The sequence below is a fragment of the Phyllopteryx taeniolatus genome, chromosome 16 (genome assembly GCF_024500385.1).
Source record: "Phyllopteryx taeniolatus isolate TA_2022b chromosome 16, UOR_Ptae_1.2, whole genome shotgun sequence".
Lineage (NCBI taxonomy): Eukaryota > Metazoa > Chordata > Actinopteri > Syngnathiformes > Syngnathidae > Phyllopteryx > Phyllopteryx taeniolatus.
Window position 1 is genome coordinate 14,189,079 of NC_084517.1, and position 19,670 is coordinate 14,208,748.

Consider the following 19,670-nt stretch of genomic DNA (forward strand, 5'->3'; position numbering starts at 1 on the left):
AGTATGCATTTCTAAGTCTCTCTAAATTCACTGTTTAGCTGTGCTTCCTCATACTGGAGGCTAAAGATGCTCTTACACAACATGTGTTCTCACTTAGATGGACCTTGTCCGTATGTGAGTGGCTCTCTTTCAACAAGAGAAGCGACAAGTACTATCAGTAATAACCGGAATGTTTGTGTGTTTGTGACCTGTGGGGAGGAATCTCAGTGAGACACTTCAGGGGAATTCTTAATCAACTATTTGTATTTTTTTTGTCTATCGGCCTCTAACTTCTGAAGAAAGAATGGAAGAGAAGTTTAACCACATCTTAGCTGTCGTCATTGAATCAATTTAGGCCAAATCTCGTTTTTTAGATACTGCTTGAGAAGGAGCAAACTTTTGTGCTGTCACAGCACACTTTGTCTCATGTGTAGTCACTCTTCCAAGAGGCCGACCACTGCATGATTACTAAAAACTCTAAAGGCAGATTTCTGCCTGAGTGAGAGCAGCATTGAACTACCACTAACTAAAAAGGTCAGTAGGAAGTGGGCCCCCTCTGAAAAGGGGGGGGGGGGGGGGGGGGGGGGGGGTCAAACAAAGCATGTGCAGGGTAGTTGAGTCATGCAGCGTGAGGGTTAGTGCATGTATGTCCTTGACGGAGGGTCTGCATATTTTTGAAACTGCTTTTGTGGAAGTTTTTGTGAAAGAAAACAGTCTAAAAACAACTGGACTCGGACATTCCGTGAATCGGTTCTGCTTAAAATCCTGTATTTTGTTATGAAACCATACGATGGAATTTTTAAAGTCAAACTTAATCAAACGATGATTGACCTCCAATTTGTTCCAATTTGGAAACAATTTTCCCATAGCAGTTGTAGTAGCAGTAGAAATAATCAAAATTTAACGAACCTCCAACACACCTCATTCCTTCGTGTAAAACATAACACTTAATGATAACAAGTGACCATACGTATGTTGAAACTGTCTTACCGCCTTGACTGTCAGTCTGCTTACTTCACGTGACTTGGTAGCGTTGCAACAATGCCACAAAAAGCCGAAGAAAACAACTCAGCTCACATTCTGAACTGTGGTCTCGGTTTGAACTTAATCTAGCTTTTCTGCGTGACTTCAGAAGTGTATTTTTCTTCCACTGTATTTTATTTCACTGCATTTAAGGACCTGAAATGTCAGTTGTTGAGTAACAAACTTTTATGCAACGTTCTACTAAATACACTCGTCTGTATGTCATGTCATGTCATGTCATTAAGCAATGGGCAACAGACTACTCCCCTTACTCACCCCTTTTCCTAGCAGGCATTCTCGTTATTCTTATGCACTCTTGGCCTGTGAGCCAGATGATTATTCTTTTATTGGCCACATTGTGTCAGAGAGAGCTATTAAGTTGGCCTAATACAAATGTCACGAGCATGTAGTTTGCAAAGGTTGTCAACAACAAGATTTAGTCAAGGTACCGCTATACTTGCATTATAGGCAGTGAAGGTTTTGTGCAACTATAATCAGTCGCATATTTGTCCAGTAAACATCCTACAAGCCTGTTTGTTCCCGTGGCTACTGCTTCATTGACACTACGACAACCCTCAGCACCACCCCCCTTTGTTTCGTTTTTTGTTGCATTCCTCGTGTTGACTAAAGTCTCTGACAGACACACACACACAGACATTTACTTGTTCTCTTAGTGTGTCCAACATACTACACAGTGCATTGTTGTGCCTCTACACCCTCCCTTATCTCGGTGTTTAATGCTTATCATCTTACCTGAGTACATACGTTGTGGTCTCAGAGCGCTTGTCTTTACCCACGCTGCACACGCTCACATATGCACGGAAGCTGTGTTGAGTCGACGGGTCCCATCGCCGCCAAAGCTCAAGGTAACGTGTCCGGTGTCACTTTCTTAGCAGAACCTCGTTTTACCTGCCAACACGTGGGCGCACACACATGTAAAACACTGCAAGCTAAATAATGAAAATGAATGCCAAACAGATAACGTGCAATCCCCCTTCCACCAGACATGCACGCTCAGCATATATTCAGCCAGACATGTTCCTGGCTCTTATATTGAAGGTGTTATATTGTGGGGCTTCTGGCGATCTCCTGCAAACATCTTGTGGTCTTTTTTTGTATTTCTTTACACTCTTGTTCCAACCCTGATCCACCACGCCAGGCATGTTTGGAGCTAAACAGGATAGTTGTTGCTAGGGAGATATTGTTCCAAATCTCAATTAAACACGCTGGAAAGAATGTCCAAATTTTTTAAAAGCCACAAGCTAAGTGGAAAAGTGTGCTTGTGAATGAATTAGGCCTCACAACCACATTTTCTCAAGAATATATTGGATTAATTGGAGAATTTACTATAATTTTGTAGCGCTGTAATTAAAAAGGCGGCACAGTGGGCGACTGGTTAGAGCGTCAGCCTCACAGTTCTGAGGACCCGGGTTCAATCCCCGGCCCCGACTGTGTGGAGTTTGCATGTTCTCCCCGTGCCCGCGTGGGGTTTCTCCGGGCACTCCGGTTTCCTCCCACATCCCAAAAACATGCATTAATTGGAGATTCTAAATTGCCCGTAGGCATGACTGTGAGTGCGAATGGTTGTTTGTTTGTATGTGCCCTGCGATTGGCTGGCAACCAGTTCAGGGTGTACCCCGCCTCCTGCCCGATGACAGCTGGGATAGGCTCCAGCATGCCCGCGACCCAAGTGAGGAGAAGCGGCTCAGAAAATCAGAATCATCTTTATTTGCCAAGTATGTCCAAAACACACAAGGAATTTGTCTCCGGTAGTTGGAGCCGCTCTAGTACAACAGACAGTCAATTTACAGAACACTTTGGAGACAGAAAGACATTGACAAAAAACAATTGTGCAAAAAGATGCAGAGTCCTCTTGCACTTAGAGCAGTTCGAATGACTAATATTGCAATAGTCCGGTGCAATGACCATTGTGCAAAGGGCGCTGAGACTTCAACGAGTGTATGCGGTTTAAAGTGACGAGTAGTGCGATAATCTGGGACAATGTTGATTGTGCAAATGTTGCAGGTACTCCTCAATCAGTGTGCAAATGGAGCAGATGCTACTCTGGCATGAGTGGCCAGTATATGCAAATAGTGCAGCATGGCGAGACAACGACAGTGAGTGCACGAGTAATACATAATTGGCCCCACAGAAATGTGACAACGAATTCAAAGTCAAAAAATTGCCAGCTTGTTGTAATGGAATTATAGGTTAGGTGTTTAAGAAGTTGATCGCAAGAGGGAAGAAGCTGTTGGAATGTCTACTAGTTCTAGTTTGCATTGATCGATAGCACCTACCTGAGGGAAGGAGCTGGAAGAGCTGGTGACCGGGGTGCGGAGGGTCCGAGAGGATTTTGCACGCCCTTGTCTTAGTTCTGGCAGCATGCAAGTCCTCAATGGTGGCTAGGGGGGTACCGACAATCCTTTCAGCAGTTTTGATTGTCCGTTGCAGTCGGAGTTTGTCCTTTTTTGTAGCAGCACCAAACCAGACTATGATGGATGATTCGATGACCGCTATGTAGAACTGCCTCAGCAGCTCCCGTGGCAGGCCGTGCTTTCTCAGAAGCCGCAGGAAGTACATCCTCTGCTGGGCCTTTTTGAGGACGGAGTTGATGTTGGTCGCCCAGTTCAGGTCCTGAGAGATTGTAATTCCCAGGAACTTGAAGGTCTCGACGGTTGACACAAGGCAGCTGCACAATGTGAGGGACAGCTGTGGCGAAGGATGCCTCCTGAAGTCCACGATCATCTCTACAGTCTTGAGCGTGTTCAGCTCCAGGTTGTATCGGCCGCACCACAGCTCCAGCCGCTCCGCTTCCTGTCGATATGCAGACTCGTCACCGTCCTTGATGAGGCCGATGACAGTGGTGTCATCTGCAAACTTCAGGAGTTTGACAGTCGGGTTCGCTGAGGGACAGTCGTTCGTGTAGAGAGAGAAGAGCAGCGGAGAGAGGACACAACCTTGTGGCGTCCCACTGCTGATGCTGCGTGTGGAGGAGGTGGCCTCCCCCAGCCTGACCTGTTGTGTCCTGCCCGTCAGAAAGCTGTAAATCCACTGGCAGATGGATGGATGGATGTAATTAAAAAGAACTTTTTGTGGGGGTTACGGGAAAATGCCTTTGTTATTATAATGAATGATATACCCTCATTCAGGGGTGTCCAAACTACCGCTGAGAGTGCATGTGCGGCCTGCCATCGTTTTTCTAGTGGCCCGCGGCATATACAGTGGTGCCTTGAGATTACAGTGACCTGATTAACAGGTTTTTGGAGATAAGAGCCGTCGCTCGGTCGATTTTTTTGCTCTGACGTGCAAAAATTTTAGATATAAATGCTGTATGGCGGCACGGTGGGAGACTGGTTAGAGCGTCTGCCTCACAGTTCCGAGGACCGGGGTTCGATCCCCGGCCCCGCCTGTGTGGAGTTTGCATGTTCTCCCCGTGCCTGTGTGGGTTTTCTCCGGGCACTCCGGTTTCCTCCTACATCCCAAAAACATGCATGGTAGGTTAATTGAAGTCTCTAAATTAGCCATAAGTGTGAATGTGAGTGCGAATGGTTGTTTGTTTATGTGTGTCCTGCGATTGGCTGGCAACCAGTTCAGGGTGTACCTCGCCTCCTGCCCGAAGATAGCTGGGATGGGCTCCAGCACGCTCGCGACCCTTGTGAGGAGAAGCGGCTCAGAAAATGGATGCTGTATGTTGGCAGTGAGCTCAACTCCATTTATGACAAGCAGTTCGGCAAAGAGTGAAAAAATTTTCAAGAAGAAAGAAAAAAAAAGGCTTCAAGCTGTTTAGTGCCACTCCAAGTTTACTGTCAAACTAAACATAAAACTGAGACAATTACACATTGTGTATTTAAAACAAACAAATAATAATAATAATAACTAGCTTAATGCTAACACATAATGGGAAATGCCATAGACAGACTCACGAATCGTAACGGTGTCATGGTGTTACAACCCTTTAAGAAATGGATATTTGAAAACTGGAGCAACACATGCATACAGATAATATAACAATACTCATAGGCATTTTTTTTTATCCTCCGCAAAGAACATCTAAGGAGATTACTGAAGAGCTGAGACCGTCTCCGTGTACAGTATATCCGAATGTCTGTGGCGTACTGCCCCAGGTGGCCAAGGCGTGCACATCAGAAAGAGCAGCACAATGTCCAATGAATTACAATATTATAGAGTGCTATTTTTCTTTTAAAAACACATTCTTTCTTTTCTATTCTTAAAAGCAGTTTTGTTTGGTTTTGAGAGGACATATTAACACACAGAACATATTAATGGCATATCCTTTCATGTCAATGGGGAAAGATGATTTAAGATATGATATGATTTAAGAAGAGTGTTTTGAGTTATGAGCGGGGTGACGGAATGAATTAATCTCATATAACACGGCACCACTGTACTAAAAATAGACATGGTCTGTCATTTGCTTTTATTGTACTACTTGCTTTATTTCTACACTGGGTATCAAGACAGGAGAAAAGAAGAAGAAATTCATTCTCATCCCGCACTTCCTTGTTTTCCGCAAATAATAGTCCATTTGGTAAGACTTATAAACAGTACGTCATTGTATACAGACATGTTGGTGCTATCACAGAACAATTGGCTATTGCACAGAAATCAAGCATTTTTGTATGTTTGCAAAGCATCTAGTGTCATCTCTAAATAATTGCTTCATTCTCAGTCCAATTCAGTTCATTTGTGACTGTCGTGTTGGAATGTTGAGTGTGATGCATTGATTTTTGACACTGAATAGAAGCACAGCTGCTGCAAACATCCTTCTTGAACTCTTGTCTCCAGGACGACAGTAAGGGAAAAGAAGATGCAGCATTAGTAGCAGGAAAAACAAGTGGAAATGTTCAGATTTCACGGGCAGAGTACTGGAGCAGTGGCGAGAGTGTGTTCAGAGCAGCTCTCTCTGCTGTCTTCAAGCCAGTCCAATGATTGACGGATTGGTGGAGTCACGCTCCTCGTCTCTGGTGCACAGTAAACACACACTTCCTAAGCCTCTTCCCCACTTCAGTTTAACATTAGAAAATGAAGTGGTGTGTCTACGCTCATGTCACAGCATGGGAGTTATCTGGACGCAGTAATCTTGTAATCTGCTTCACACTCACGCTCATCGGTCCGATAGTTATCGTGCATCCCTACTTACATTGACAATTATGTCATTTGTCTCTGAACATGGAGGTACAATGCATACAATTTTTGAAGCTAAAGTTCGAAGTCAAAGCTGAGAGTCTGCACGACAATCATATGTTGATTGTTACATTTTAAATCCATCCAAGAATCATAAAAACTGTGATGTCCAAATACTTCTGGTGTGTGTACACCCAGCAGTGAATAATAACAATAAAGCTGTGCTGATGTGGGAGCAAAGAAATCCAGAACTCTATAAAATAGCATTTAAAAAGCTAGATCCACATCAGCTAGTGTGTATCACATTTGCCTTAAAATGTTAAGTGACTTGCTGTGAGCAAGTGAGTGTGCATTTCTTTTGAGTAACATCTGGAGCTCGGGTTTAGTAACCCCCCCCTTTCTCGAATACCAACTATGTTACATCAAGACGCAGGGGTCTGGATCAGGCATGTGGGTGTGTGTGTGCTTGTGTGTTGGCCTCTTGGATGTAAAAGGGTCTCGAGGGGGGTAATGCAAGACTGATATTTAACTCCTCAGTTAGGTGTGCAAAGCAGGAGAAACAACCAAGTTGGCTGTTTGAAAGGAGTGTGTCAGCACAGCTGTGTGTCATTTAGTGTTGATCATAAATGTAAATATGCGTTACCCGCAAGGACATGGGTTGTCCACAATTACAGCTTTTTTCTCTCTCTCTTTTTGCTGAGCCACAAATGGGGTTACCTCTTACAAGTCGCACATAATGACAAATAATGATATGTCACCCACACAAATCATTACACTCATTTTACCTTGAAGCTACTGCATGTATATGTGTGTGCATTAGTAGTAGTTAGTCATTAAAGTTAGGAGAGTGTGTGATTGTTTCAATGTGTTACTATACTTTAGAAGTTAAGATGTTTCTTAAAACATTGCCTGTATAGTTAATAAAGGGTTAGAAATGTGACAGTTTGATCCTGAATGGATTAATTCTATTTGCATTATTTCCTATGAGTGAAAACTTGTACAGTGAAACTTCACATATTCGGGATTCAGCATTTGCATATTCACCTATTCTGTTTTCTGCTGAAAAACCTATTTGCTGTTTTTGTGTTCAGGCCAAAGCAATACAAGTATTACGTTGGTACCATCTTGTGGCATCTTGGTGTCGAGGAACTATATTGTAGTGAGTTGAGGAGTTTCATTCTGCCAAAAATAGTGCTTTGACGCCATCGTGTGCCATCTTGGTGTCAAGAAACTATGTTGAAGTGAGTTGAGGAGCTTCAGGAAACGAATAGTGCTTTGACACCATCTTGTGGCATCTATAGGCAAATATAAACCTTTTCAGTGGGGGCTCAACAACTCACAGATTTTCGCTATTCACGGGTGGGCTTGGTCCCTTTGGGGGTTTTACTGAATTGTTACTAAACTTGTCTATAAAATCATGTCATTGAAATTTTACAATATAATTAGGTTTGTTTAAGCGTTGTTGATAAACCTCCATGGAAACGTAAATGCTGTGAGCGACCCTGGCTGGTCCATCACTATTATAGACGGCTAAATGAGGTAATCTTGGGTTGCTATGGCAACGACAGAGATGATGATGCCCTGATTCCAAGCCAGTCGTATGATTTTGATACTGTTGTTACTTTAAGCATCATTTGTAGAACATCAATTTGCATGTGCTGCCCACACAACAGTGCTGGCAACAACATTATGTTTTAATTTCATTGTGTACCACTGAAAGGTTTGTCTATGTCGCGCTCCAATGTGTTCTGTCCTTTCACATATTCACTTTGCTCCCGTGTGCACTCACAGCTGTGAGCCAGCGTACATTCTCATGTATTGATTATTGTGGTCTCGAACCATTTCTGGCATTTTGCTGCCCTTATGTATGAATTGTCATGATTTAAAATGGGTACCGTGAGTGTGCATTTACAAAGTAAAATATCCAAGCCTAACAGTATCAGTAGAATTTTGCCATGCATAATTCCCTGGCAAATTAAAGAAAATGTTGCAAAATGCAATGTTTATAAAAGTGAAAAAAATTCATGATCTGCACAATTATGGGAAAGTGGTAACACAAATGTAGCTTGGAGGATTAACGGTGAATGTGAACTCTTGTACACAATAGAATGGCATGGCAAAAAAAAATGTTTTATTGTATTTTGGAATAGAGCTGTTCATGTAAACTCTATATCCAACATGGAAATATCCGATTTGGTGATGATATATGAACTGAACCACTGTGAAAATACGCAAATGTACATTACACTGTACGCAGTTAAAAAAATTAAAACACCTTAGTGAGGGCCAAAAGAGGCAGCATGGAACATCTGCCAACAACTGATAACAAGGGTGTGAACATGTGCATGACATCACTGATATCAACACAGAGCATGTGAAAATAGAAACTGAGGGTGGGGGCAGAGACATATTAGATTAAAAATGTTTCCATATTTTTTCTGGGGCTTGTCGAAAACGGCGCTCAGTAACGCACTTTGGAGTTTGGCATGAGTCCCCCTTCTTCCACTATAAAAGAACTTGAGCGCTTTGTTCGCATCAGCAGTTAAAGGTCAGATGACAAAGATATTATGGGGTCATGTCGTAGCGGTGATACTTAGCCGTATTTGATTGACAGTTGTGCGGGGCATGGTTTCAGAGCATTCAGCGGACACGACCACAGTGTTCAAGAGCCGAAACAATTTTTCATTCATTTTGTACTTTTCCTTGCATTTTCTTCATGCCATTAACTGTATAATTCCTCCAAAATCTCTTGCTGTTGCCGCTACAGGACGGTGGAAAGTTCACGAGATATCGTGTCTCATGTGACATCATCCACCATGGTGTTTGGCTTTTGATGTTTCACTTTAAGAAGAAGAAAAAAAATCGATTATACGGCCAACACTGCTTGCCGGCTAACCGTTTCGTCATCATTAGCAGCGTGCCAAGTCGGCGTCCCCCCCTCTCAAAAAACACTAAACAGCTATTCTCGTTTAACACAAGTGTTCAGACATATTTGCTACACCACTTAAAACGTCTCTTAATTAGGTTTTCGGCATTTATTTCGAAATAAAGTACTCGCATTTAATCAATTAGAATTTTGAAGGCTTGTCGAACTGTGGCGGATGAATGGAGCATGCGCACGCCAACTCCCGTCCTTTTTTTAAATAAGTAGTCAATATGTAGTAAGTAATATGTAAGTAATCCCACTCGGGAAATTATTTTTACAGTCTGTTGAGTTGTTGAATAAATCATTCACATAAACATATTCATACACACTTGTAGGTAAAGGAGATGTTAGAGACTGTGGCCTTAAGATTTATTCGAATTCAAACTTTTGACTAGGGATTGGCACAACAATGGATGAATTATTTTTGGGTCGATTGTGTGGAATTGGTTGCTCAAAATGGAGTTTGTTGATTCCGTCTCATAGCCAGCTTTCTATCTAAAGGAGACAACTCCTCCAGGCAGCATAAATCTGCTCATTACAACACTGGCATTGAAACAGGAGTTCAGAACGTAAAATAATATTTTTGAAAAATATCTGATCACTTGATTACTTGTGAATTCCCCCCAGTATGAAATGTAGTCAAATTTCCATCCCGAGTTTCACCCCACTAGTCCTCAGGCCAAAACCTGACAAAGTGAATTACCGATCCCCTCAAAACAAGAATAGACAAGCAGGTGATTGCGAATGATCACCACTTAGCCGAATCCTAAATCCATCCTGTTCCTCCTGTTGTACACTGTGTAGCGATGCAGTGCTATGATCAGGTAAACATCCAGAGACTGCAGCAGGTCAGCGTGCTCTATAAAGAGATCTCGGGAAGAGCACACGAGGCCTCGTAAGGCCGAGCTGTTACACAAACACTGGTTCTCATCTTCTCTCTTTCTCTCTCTTCTGCATTGTCCTCTCTGGAGTCCCTTTACAATTCCCCTTTTTCATCGTTATTGCTCCCTTTCTGCACTTCTCCATGTCTGTCATTTCCTCTCGGCCCCTCTCTTCAAGTGACCCTCTGTGAACGAGTTCTTTTTCCTCCTCCGATTGAGCAACATTTACAGCAGCTGCATTAGAGCCAAACGTCTTCATTTAAGAAAGCTTTTGTAAGGAGTCCGTTTTAGCTCTGCATTAAATCTTATTGAACAGTCTGTATGTTTTGACTGCCATCAGAGGTTAGTCCACAAGTTCCCTGACTGTCTCCATGCCAACCGGGTGCCCATGGTGACATTTGCCCCGTGTCCTGACGCTGGCGCTGTTTGTTCCTCTCTGGCATTAACATGAGCCGCGCAATCCTTGTGGTATTTTTAATTAGCGCGAACTTTCAAGTACCTCGCAACCAGCAAGCATGTTTTTTGGATGATCATGATGATTTGATGAAATGTCAGCATGAGAAAATATAATCCTCTACTGTTGTGCTTTCTTTCAAGCCATTTTTTGTGGATAATAACGCTCCGTCATTATATCATTATATTATTTCAAATATATGTTCATTATTGTGGTTACTTCATGTCAGGTGTTGCTTCTAACCCACTTCTACATGGGTTTACTTTTATTATTATTTTTTTAATTGTAAATAAAAGGGTGCCTTGAAGTACAACTGACCCGACTTACTATTTTTGGGCGATATGAGCCGTCACCTGGGCGATTTTTTGTGAGCGCAAACTTGAGTGATTTCAATTCAACTCACTTTGGCAAATATTGAAGAATTCATCAAAAAAGAAGTGTCAAGCTGTTGAATACTCGTAGTTGAGGTTTACGGTCACACTAATTATACAACGAAGAGAATTACAATCTTGTGAATTTTGAAAACAACAAAACTTTGACTTACGGAAAGTCTGCTTAGGTTAATGGTGCAAAACGCCATTGACATGTCAATCGTTACCATCGACAGTGGGGGTTTTGTTTTGCGTCTTTCATGGAAGAATATTAACATCTTTGCTGCAGTACATCAAAGCAACAAATGCAGACTGTAGGAATATAAATGGCTTGATGTTCCCATTTCTGCTGATTAATGAGTTGGCTTTCTTTACTTGTACCGTACTTGGGCAATCCCCGGCCTTAAATAGATACAGTTTCACAAGATGAGAGTTTACCAGTGCACTTAACTGGCCTTAGGTAACACATACTCAACCGGAAAAACTGCCTAATTACATAAAGTATTAAGGTTTGTGGTAATGCCCAGAAGGTTTACTTGGTCCAGCTACTTGTAACAAACAGCACAAAACAAACGTAAGAGTCAGTTACCCTGATAGTGAGTCTGCTATTCTAAATTGGTAAATGGTTACATCATGATTAATCAGTTATTCAGCAAACCCAATATTGGGTTAGAGTCTGTGTCACAGGGAAAATAATACTTTAACGAAAGCTCTGATTATGTGGGTTTTCTTCGAGTACTCTGGCTTCCTCCCACATTCCATCTCCTCACGTAAAATCAATTAAACAGTTGTCCATAGTCGTGAGGACAGGCAGTATAGAATTGGGTTGATGAATGGTAGTGGAACTGCTGTGCTTTCATCTACTTGTGTATTGGACTGCATGAGAATAATTGACCAGTGTGATACAATGTGGTCTTCTAGAGGCTTTCTTGTTTTATAATGTAATCTAAACGGCATGTGCACCAGACACGGAGTCAAAAATCAAAACAAATGGCTGACATGTTTACACAGACCAAAGCGGAGGCTCATTGTGACATGAACTTAAAGGAATTTATGGGATGTCCCTTGGAAAACACATCCTGTGTACGGTTGAGTAGTAGCATGTGTGTGTTTATGTGTGTAAAAAGCATAAAGCTGAACAATGTTACAAAGTGGGCAATGTTTCCATGTGCGCTCGTTTTGAGGTGTGCTCCCTTTGTGTAAACAAAATACAGTTTTTCCAATCACCAACTATTCTTCCTGCTCCCATCTGGGACTTTGACACATCTTGTCGTAATGCTAACCAGATAGCCAGCTGTTTTTTTTTTCCAATGACAAGCTATTTTGCTGACCACGAGGGAAAGCAACATGTGTTTTGTTTTGTTTTTTTCTCTCCTTTATCCAAACAGTGACAGGGTGTGCATTCGCTACCTGGGACATCACTGGGAACTTACTGGACTTAATACCGCTAATATTGCTTTGCAATTATAGAAACCATCAATACCATATAAAACGCAATATGACACAGCACATCATCATCATCTGGGGCGGTTCAGAACGATTAAGATATCAAATTAGCAAACATCGATCCCTAGCGTTGGCGATCGCAGACGTGCTGTTGTGGTAAGTTAGTTAGTTTCACTTTGCAGTAGACACATTGGACTTTATCTTCTTTTTAAGTATGAAATGATGTCAAACTTTGGACATTCTGTCTTTTACGCATTCTTTCCTCCTGGCTTGCCATCATCGTGCCAAATTATTTCTACATGGAGTGGTGCGTGAGTCTGCATTAACATTGGTGGAAAAATGATCCCTGCGAAGCTTCGAGGCAGAAATTTTGCTTCAACCTTTTTTTTTTTTTCTTTCTCCCAAATAATCATTTCTGCCCAAGGACTCAATAATTCTAATAGTGTTCAGGCCAGCAGAGTAGGGGCCTTGCTGGCCACTGAGCGCCCTGAAATACTTGGCTCATAAAGCATTTTCTACTCCATGGTTCAAACCAAACATGATTAAGGCATTGCGTTTCAATTATTGGTCTCTCTGTTTGGAGTCTGTCGTTGCGGCACAAATCACACACAACGCTGTTTTCACTCTGCGCTTACTCAGCAAACGCTCATGTTTAAGCTTCCAGGGCCCTAACCTGTGACTGATGAAAGATGGCGACAAAGACGGCAGAGACCTCAGGGGGTGATTGGTGGGGTGCGGTGAGTCATGAGGGGCAGATGGAGGTTACATTTGCTCGCACCCCCAGCCCCCGCCCAGCCAAAACCCATGCACATAATAACTCCCAGCTGCACAGTGTTTATCCAAAAGGAGTTTCATTGCTTTTGCCCCTCTGGAAAGTGCTGTCATGTTGCCGAATCTCTCAATTTATCTCACATTTCTGTGTGCTGTCTTCAATTGCGCTTTGCTCTTTCTCTTGTGGAACTGTCAATCTCAATCCTCCTGCTGCATCTGATGAGCTTTGCCTCCCACACACACTCTCTCTCCCTCCTTCTCTTTCCTGTGCTCCATTTTTCTGCTATTTGTTCTCAGTAGCCCAATTCCCAGTATTCAAAACACAAAAGACTTGATATTCCCTTTCTCCTGTGGAAGATCCGCCCCTGCTTCCCAATCCTTGGCAAGGCCGCTTTCAGTCAGGATGAGGAGAATCTGAAGGGATTCATGAGCTTGAAATGGAACCATATGTCGCCATCTCGGTTATTAGGAGAACGAGAGCCACTGCTGTTTTGCATTTGTGATAACCCCACAAGAAGTTTTAGGTTTTGGGGATATGATGAGAAGTTTTAAAGCCTACATTCATCACATAAACAACATTTCCATCAAGCGGTACAGTTTAGTATGGTTGGCCACTTTTCTGCATCCTCACAAATTGTGAACGGTACCAAAGTTACTGATCATGCCGGTGAGGAGGTGAATGTGCCAAGATAGTTATGTAATTGTTTGTCAAACAAAGTGGAATTTAAGAACTGCCGTCACAGTTCCTTAATGCTTCTACTGTTTGTTCATGCCTGGTAGTATTACACTTTATTCTCATAAAAATAAGTATTTATTATAGCAATATTGTGACTTTATTCTTATAAAATTAACACTGATTGTTTTGACATTTTCTCGTAATATTTGGACTTTATTCTCATAGAGTTACCACTTTATTTTTGTAAAATTAAGATTTCCTTCCCCAGTAAAATGATAACTTTATACTGATTGTATATTTTTTAAATTAACAATCTTGCACCTTTTTTGTTACGATTGCCACTCTCTTTTCACAGTGCTTGAGTAGTCAAATGTACTTTACCTTATTCTAGTAATATTTTGACTTTTGTCCTGTAATATTAGAAGTTTCATCTTGTAGAATTACCACTTTATTATTCTAAAATTTCCAACTTTCAAAATATTTCTCTTCTTTTTTTCTTGTTATACTGTATTATGACATTTTCATAGAAGTATCACTTTATCATAAAATGTATTCATATTCATTTATTCTTATTCTTTATTTTTGTAATATTGCAACTTTAACCATGTACTATTTGTATTTTATTCTTTTAAAATATTTTTGTTTTTTTCCAGTTTATTCTTGTGGTATTTCTACTTTGACTTATTTGATGGCACTAGTACAGCTAGCTTCTCATCATAATTTACTTTATCCTTGTAGTTATGATGTTGTTGCCCAAATTTTATGACTTTATTCTAATAATATAAGGTGTATAACTGACTGGAAATCGGAATAATGTGTGCACTCTACTCCTTTGAGGTGCTACTATCATTTCACAGTATTCACAAGGGAGATGCAGTTATCACAAGCCTGCTACAAAGACAAGCCAGACCAGCGTTTACTGTTCCAAACCCAAATCATATTGTGCTAAATTGAACTGAACTTTGTGGAAATGTGGTTGTATACTGTACTCCATAAACAGCTTCACTGTTCAACTTTTCCTAAAATGAACAGAGATCCAGAGTAAGGGCAACAGAATGGTGATGTGGCTGAACCAATGGGAAGGGGCGAGTGATATCAGCTTGCCACCCATCGAGCAGCCCCCCCTGTTTAATATATTTGCAGAGTGTGTAGGCGATAGATCAGTGCGATCAAGCCGCAGAGCTGAAGGCACAATTATACACAAATTCTATAAACGTCTTCATCCGTGCCGGGTGCGCTGTCAGTGATGTATGATGATGTATTATATGTGACGTATTATATTGTATTACGTTCGTATTATATTGTTTTGATTGCAACTCATACGTCCATCCACTTTACTGTTACTTCAAACTCATCTTTCAACATTACCCTTCAAAAAATCTGGTCCAAGGATTATTTGATTTTGAAAGAAATGCACCGGAAATGCGCATGTACCTGCACAGGCATCAAAGACACTGTAACTTCCAGTAACAACCCAGGTTAAATTTAGCTCCTCCCCAACATACAAAGATCTTAGCGTATCACTCGAGATAGATCATTTCAAAAATACTTGCTAATTAGTACTTTCCTGTTAGCCAGGGAAGATCATCTTGTGTCATATTAGGGTGTTGCAGAAAGTGCATACAATTATGCAAATAGATGAATAGCAAATAGCTGAGCTTGGGTCCACAGAAATAAAACACGAATAGGTGAATTTGGGAATAGCGAACTGCGAATTGGCAGTCGTGCACTGTACTATTTTTGTTGACTTAAAAAGTAAAGAATTTGTATTACACGTTCTTAGCGAAGCCCTGGTTCGCTGGTTTAAGAATGTTACCTGTGACCAATAGGTCACAGATTGGATTCCATCTCTCCTTAACCATTTATTATTTTTGCTTGGATGGGTTAATTGAAAGAGTCGATTTTAATGCAATCCATGTAAAACTATGTCCACTGCTCTTACTGGAAATCTGAATGTTTCAGGAGGTTTCCATCCGTGCTGTAGCCCCCAACCACGCAAAGTCCCGATCACGGCTCCACGGCGACCCGTCGGAGCTGGCTCCACGTCTGTGCCACTTGGTACGGTCAAAGACGGGCTACGGTTTCAACCTCCACAGTCATCGGTCCAGGCCGGGCCAGTACATTCGCTCGTTGGATACGAGTTCGCCTGCAGACCAAGCTGGGCTCCGACCTCAGGACAGAATCATTGAGGTAGGAAGAACAAGAAAGCCTGAGAATCTCGACTCTCGGAGTTCGCATGTTCTCCCTGAGTTTTCTCTGGGTGCATTCCAAAAATACAAAATGTCTAAATTGTCCATGGGTATGTATGAGTGTGAATGGTCCAGGGTATAACCCACCTCTCGCCAAAAGTCAGCTGGGATAGGCTACAGCTCACCCATGACCCTAGTGAGGACAAGCGCTATAGGAAATGAATGGGTGGAAGAATAGTTTAACAGAAGTGTTTTTCCTACATCTTTATGTTAAAAGTGGTTAAATTGTTTTTTACAATTCAGCGGCAGTCAAGCAGAGGCGTGCAAATGTATGGGGATGCCCAGGGCCTTCTACCTTTTTGTCGACCGGCGGGCTGATTTCCTGATTGGAAACTATTCGTCATTCGTCCTGTTCTGCTGAGTCAAGAAGGTTTAAATGTCAAATGTTCCCTTATCATTCATTCTTAAGCTCAAGACTGAGCATTTTATTGTTTTTCCCCTTTATATTAAGACTTGTTCAGTTATTGTTTGTTATGCTTGTAAAACATTTAGAAATCTTAAAATTTCTAACTTGCTTAACTAAAAACGTCTCCCTAGTTATAAAGTGAAGTTATTATTAAGGGATATCGTCACCATTATCATCATCCCGTGCTGCTGGGACCAAACAACAAAAGAAGAACAGCTAAAATTGCAGCACATTTTACAAGAGCCCAACAATACGGCTGACTGAAAGCAGACGTTAGTTCATGTACACACACCATTGAAACCAATTACAAGTGCTGGGGTCATGCTTGTGTCTGCCACCAAGACCTGAGACCTAGACTCATTCTGCACTCTGTCAATGTGGAGAGTGAGAGGAAGGCGGGTCAGGTGGTACATAGTCTTTTGGGGGCATTCGTGGAGTAATAAATCAGCGTCATGGAGGGAGTTGACAGGAGGAGTAATACAGAAAAAGGAGCCACTTTGGGTCACATTTCATTACATTATTGCTTTGAGGTCAACTAATCCCATACCAAGTTGGTTAAAAGTTGTGACTGGTTCATGGTTTGACCCTTATCCAAAAAAGAATGAATACAAATGGGTTTAGTCACATTCCGCACCACATTGTGTATTTGTGGCAGTCACATCAAAGCCAAAGTTACTAGACTGTCCTCCTCAAATGGCCGTTTAAACGTAAAATATGTCATCTGTCTTATCATCGCCGTAGCTCGTTTTAGTCACACAGCATTTAGCCCTCGTTCCCATGACCTTTGTCGTCTCCGACTCTCAGGCGCCAAACATTTCGATGGGTTCAAAAAGTCTTATGAATGTTGTTGTTGTTGTTTTGGTTTTTTTTGCACCGTTTATATAGGGATGCCTTGGAATTTTCATGTCACAATTTCAAGATTTAAGTGCTTCATTTAAATTATAATCATTTCTTTCAAAGCCAATGTATGAATAGTTCGCTAAAGGCACAAAACAAGGTGTTGTACTTTCAGTTGTCCTTCTGCAACAGGACAGAATTGTTTTGAGCATATTTTAATATTTCAATGCGATGAAGAAAATGTTGATTATAAAGCTCCAGAAGTATTTTATTTTTTTAGGCCACTGCAGTGGGTTTTAAATAAAAAAGTCATCATGAGATTGAAGTGTAGACTTTCAGCATTAATTTTAGAGGTTTCATGAAATGCATAACTTTCTATTTAATAATTACAATATTTAATGTCAAATGTCAATAGTACAGGGTCATATTTAGTTATTTGGGGGCCCAAAGCAAACACAGTAATGGAAACATCTGTGCACTGCAAAGGTTTTGAATATAAATGTTCATCATCAACTAAAAAGTTGATGAGCTAGATGAAGTCTTTAAAATCCTTCTCGAGTATTATTATCTGACAAATCAACTATCTCAATGCTTTCACTGTAACTGATTAATCATTTAACATTAATGTACATTTCATATGGTTTACCACTTGGACCACTTTAATACTCACATCTTTGTGATGAAAAGTGTCACTTGTGTCACTCTCCTCTTAATCTCTACTGCATCCTCGGCTGACACTGACAGCAGCGCTACTACAACTGGCAAAAATGTCTGGCTCCTGCTTTTGTCCGTTACATACATCCTCAGGCATTTGCTTGTGTATAAATGTGTAATTTACCAATTACTTATGTAAAATTAGGGAGAAGTTTAAAAAAATAATAATAATAATCTGAAATTTGAGCTCAGAATAGGTGTATGAACCCTTTTTATACAACAGAAGCAAAGGGCTGCTTTAACAATATTTTTTGTAATTTTCTACACTATACAGTAAAAGAATCAGACCCAAAACACACACGCAAGTCTAAGTTATTGTACATTTCAGCAGCAGAAAGTGGCATTTTATTTGGATTGAAGCTGCGAGGAGAACATAAGTGGAGCTGCACACATACAATACGTTGATTTACATTAACGCAGCAGGCAAAATGCAGAGGAGTGCGTGGGAACATGACGAGCAGATGGATGTCACCTTATCATCTCGCCATGAAGAGATGAAAACGAACATGAATCACTCTGGCTTTCTCACACGCACATACAGCTGCTCAAGTCAGGTGTTTCTAATAGAGTCCCTTGAGAAGCGTCGCTGTTCCTACAGCACATATTAATTAGCCCAGAGAACAGAGTGCATTGTCATGTGTGGGATGCTGTGTTAATGAAGGGTTGCAAAACATGACACCTATTGTTAGGCTCAATACAAAGATGCTTGTTCTTGCTGTATGTCTATTGTGGGAGAAATGGTTAATTACCTAGCTGTCTTTTTCTGTTTTTATCTTGTTTATCCAGAAAGACCTGTTAAGTGTGATGCAATACAATATATAATATTGTTATAGGCTATTATGATAAGCACTAATTCAGGTGCCCCTCAGGACAAAGACATATGAAACCAGGCCCGAAACCAAAGAGATCCATTAATAATTTATGTCCATGGCTAACTGTGCATGTTGTTAAACTACCGGGCACCGGAAGGCACAGGTCTAGACACAGCTTTACCCTCCAGAGGCACACAAAACCCACTTGATACAAAGCAGCAATTGCATGTTAAAGGGGAGTCATTGCACTCGGAGGTCAATCGCATGCACATATTGCAGTCAGTATCAGTCGAGCAATACTAGACTTATATAGCACCTTTCAAACTGAAAAAAGCAACACAAAGTGTTTAACAGAACGGGGAAGGGACGACAACAACAAAAAACACCCACCAGCCACAGTCTATGACCCCTCACTCCCTGGGCCATCGCACACACTCTTGTCCCATGTGTAAAGCACAAAAGGACTGAGGATTAGTATCTGAGGCTACATGAATGATTTTTACTATAAATGCAACCTGATTGTTCAAAAGGTGCAGAAACTAACATGCTTTCCTAGAAGGGGCAATAATGTATCACTCAAAATGAGAACTCTTGCTTCATTAGAATGAGTCGTTTAAAGGTGACATAGTGGCTTGTGCAGGATTCCGTATGTTGATCTACCACTCCCCCTACTGGGATAATGAGAAAGTGCGGTCAAAAAATATAGGGTATATCCTTTGGATTGTACGCTCACGATCAATTCAGGAGACAATGCAAAATGTAGCTTTTTTTTTTAGTTAGTTAGTCTTCATTGCAAAGAACGCTCATCCATCCATCCATCCATCCATCAATCCATTTTCTGAGCCGCTTCTCCTCACTTGGGTCGCGGGTGTGCTGGAGCCTATCCCAGCTATCATCGGGCAGGAGGCGGGGTACACCCTGAATTGGTTGCCAGCCAATCACAGGGCACATATAAACAAACAACCATTTGCACTCACATT

General features: G+C 41.4%; 1 protein-coding gene across 2 annotated transcripts in view; it reads left to right on the forward strand.

Annotated features, from left to right (window-relative positions):
• Positions 1-19,670, forward strand: part of LOC133465801 (Na(+)/H(+) exchange regulatory cofactor NHE-RF2) — a 29,189-nt gene that overhangs the window by 4,713 nt on the left and 4,806 nt on the right. For both annotated transcript variants that reach the window (XM_061748893.1, XM_061748894.1), the window contains exon 3: positions 15,635-15,862. In XM_061748893.1, coding sequence (XP_061604877.1) covers positions 15,635-15,862 — 228 coding nt within the window. The remainder of the gene's footprint in view (positions 1-15,634; positions 15,863-19,670) is intronic.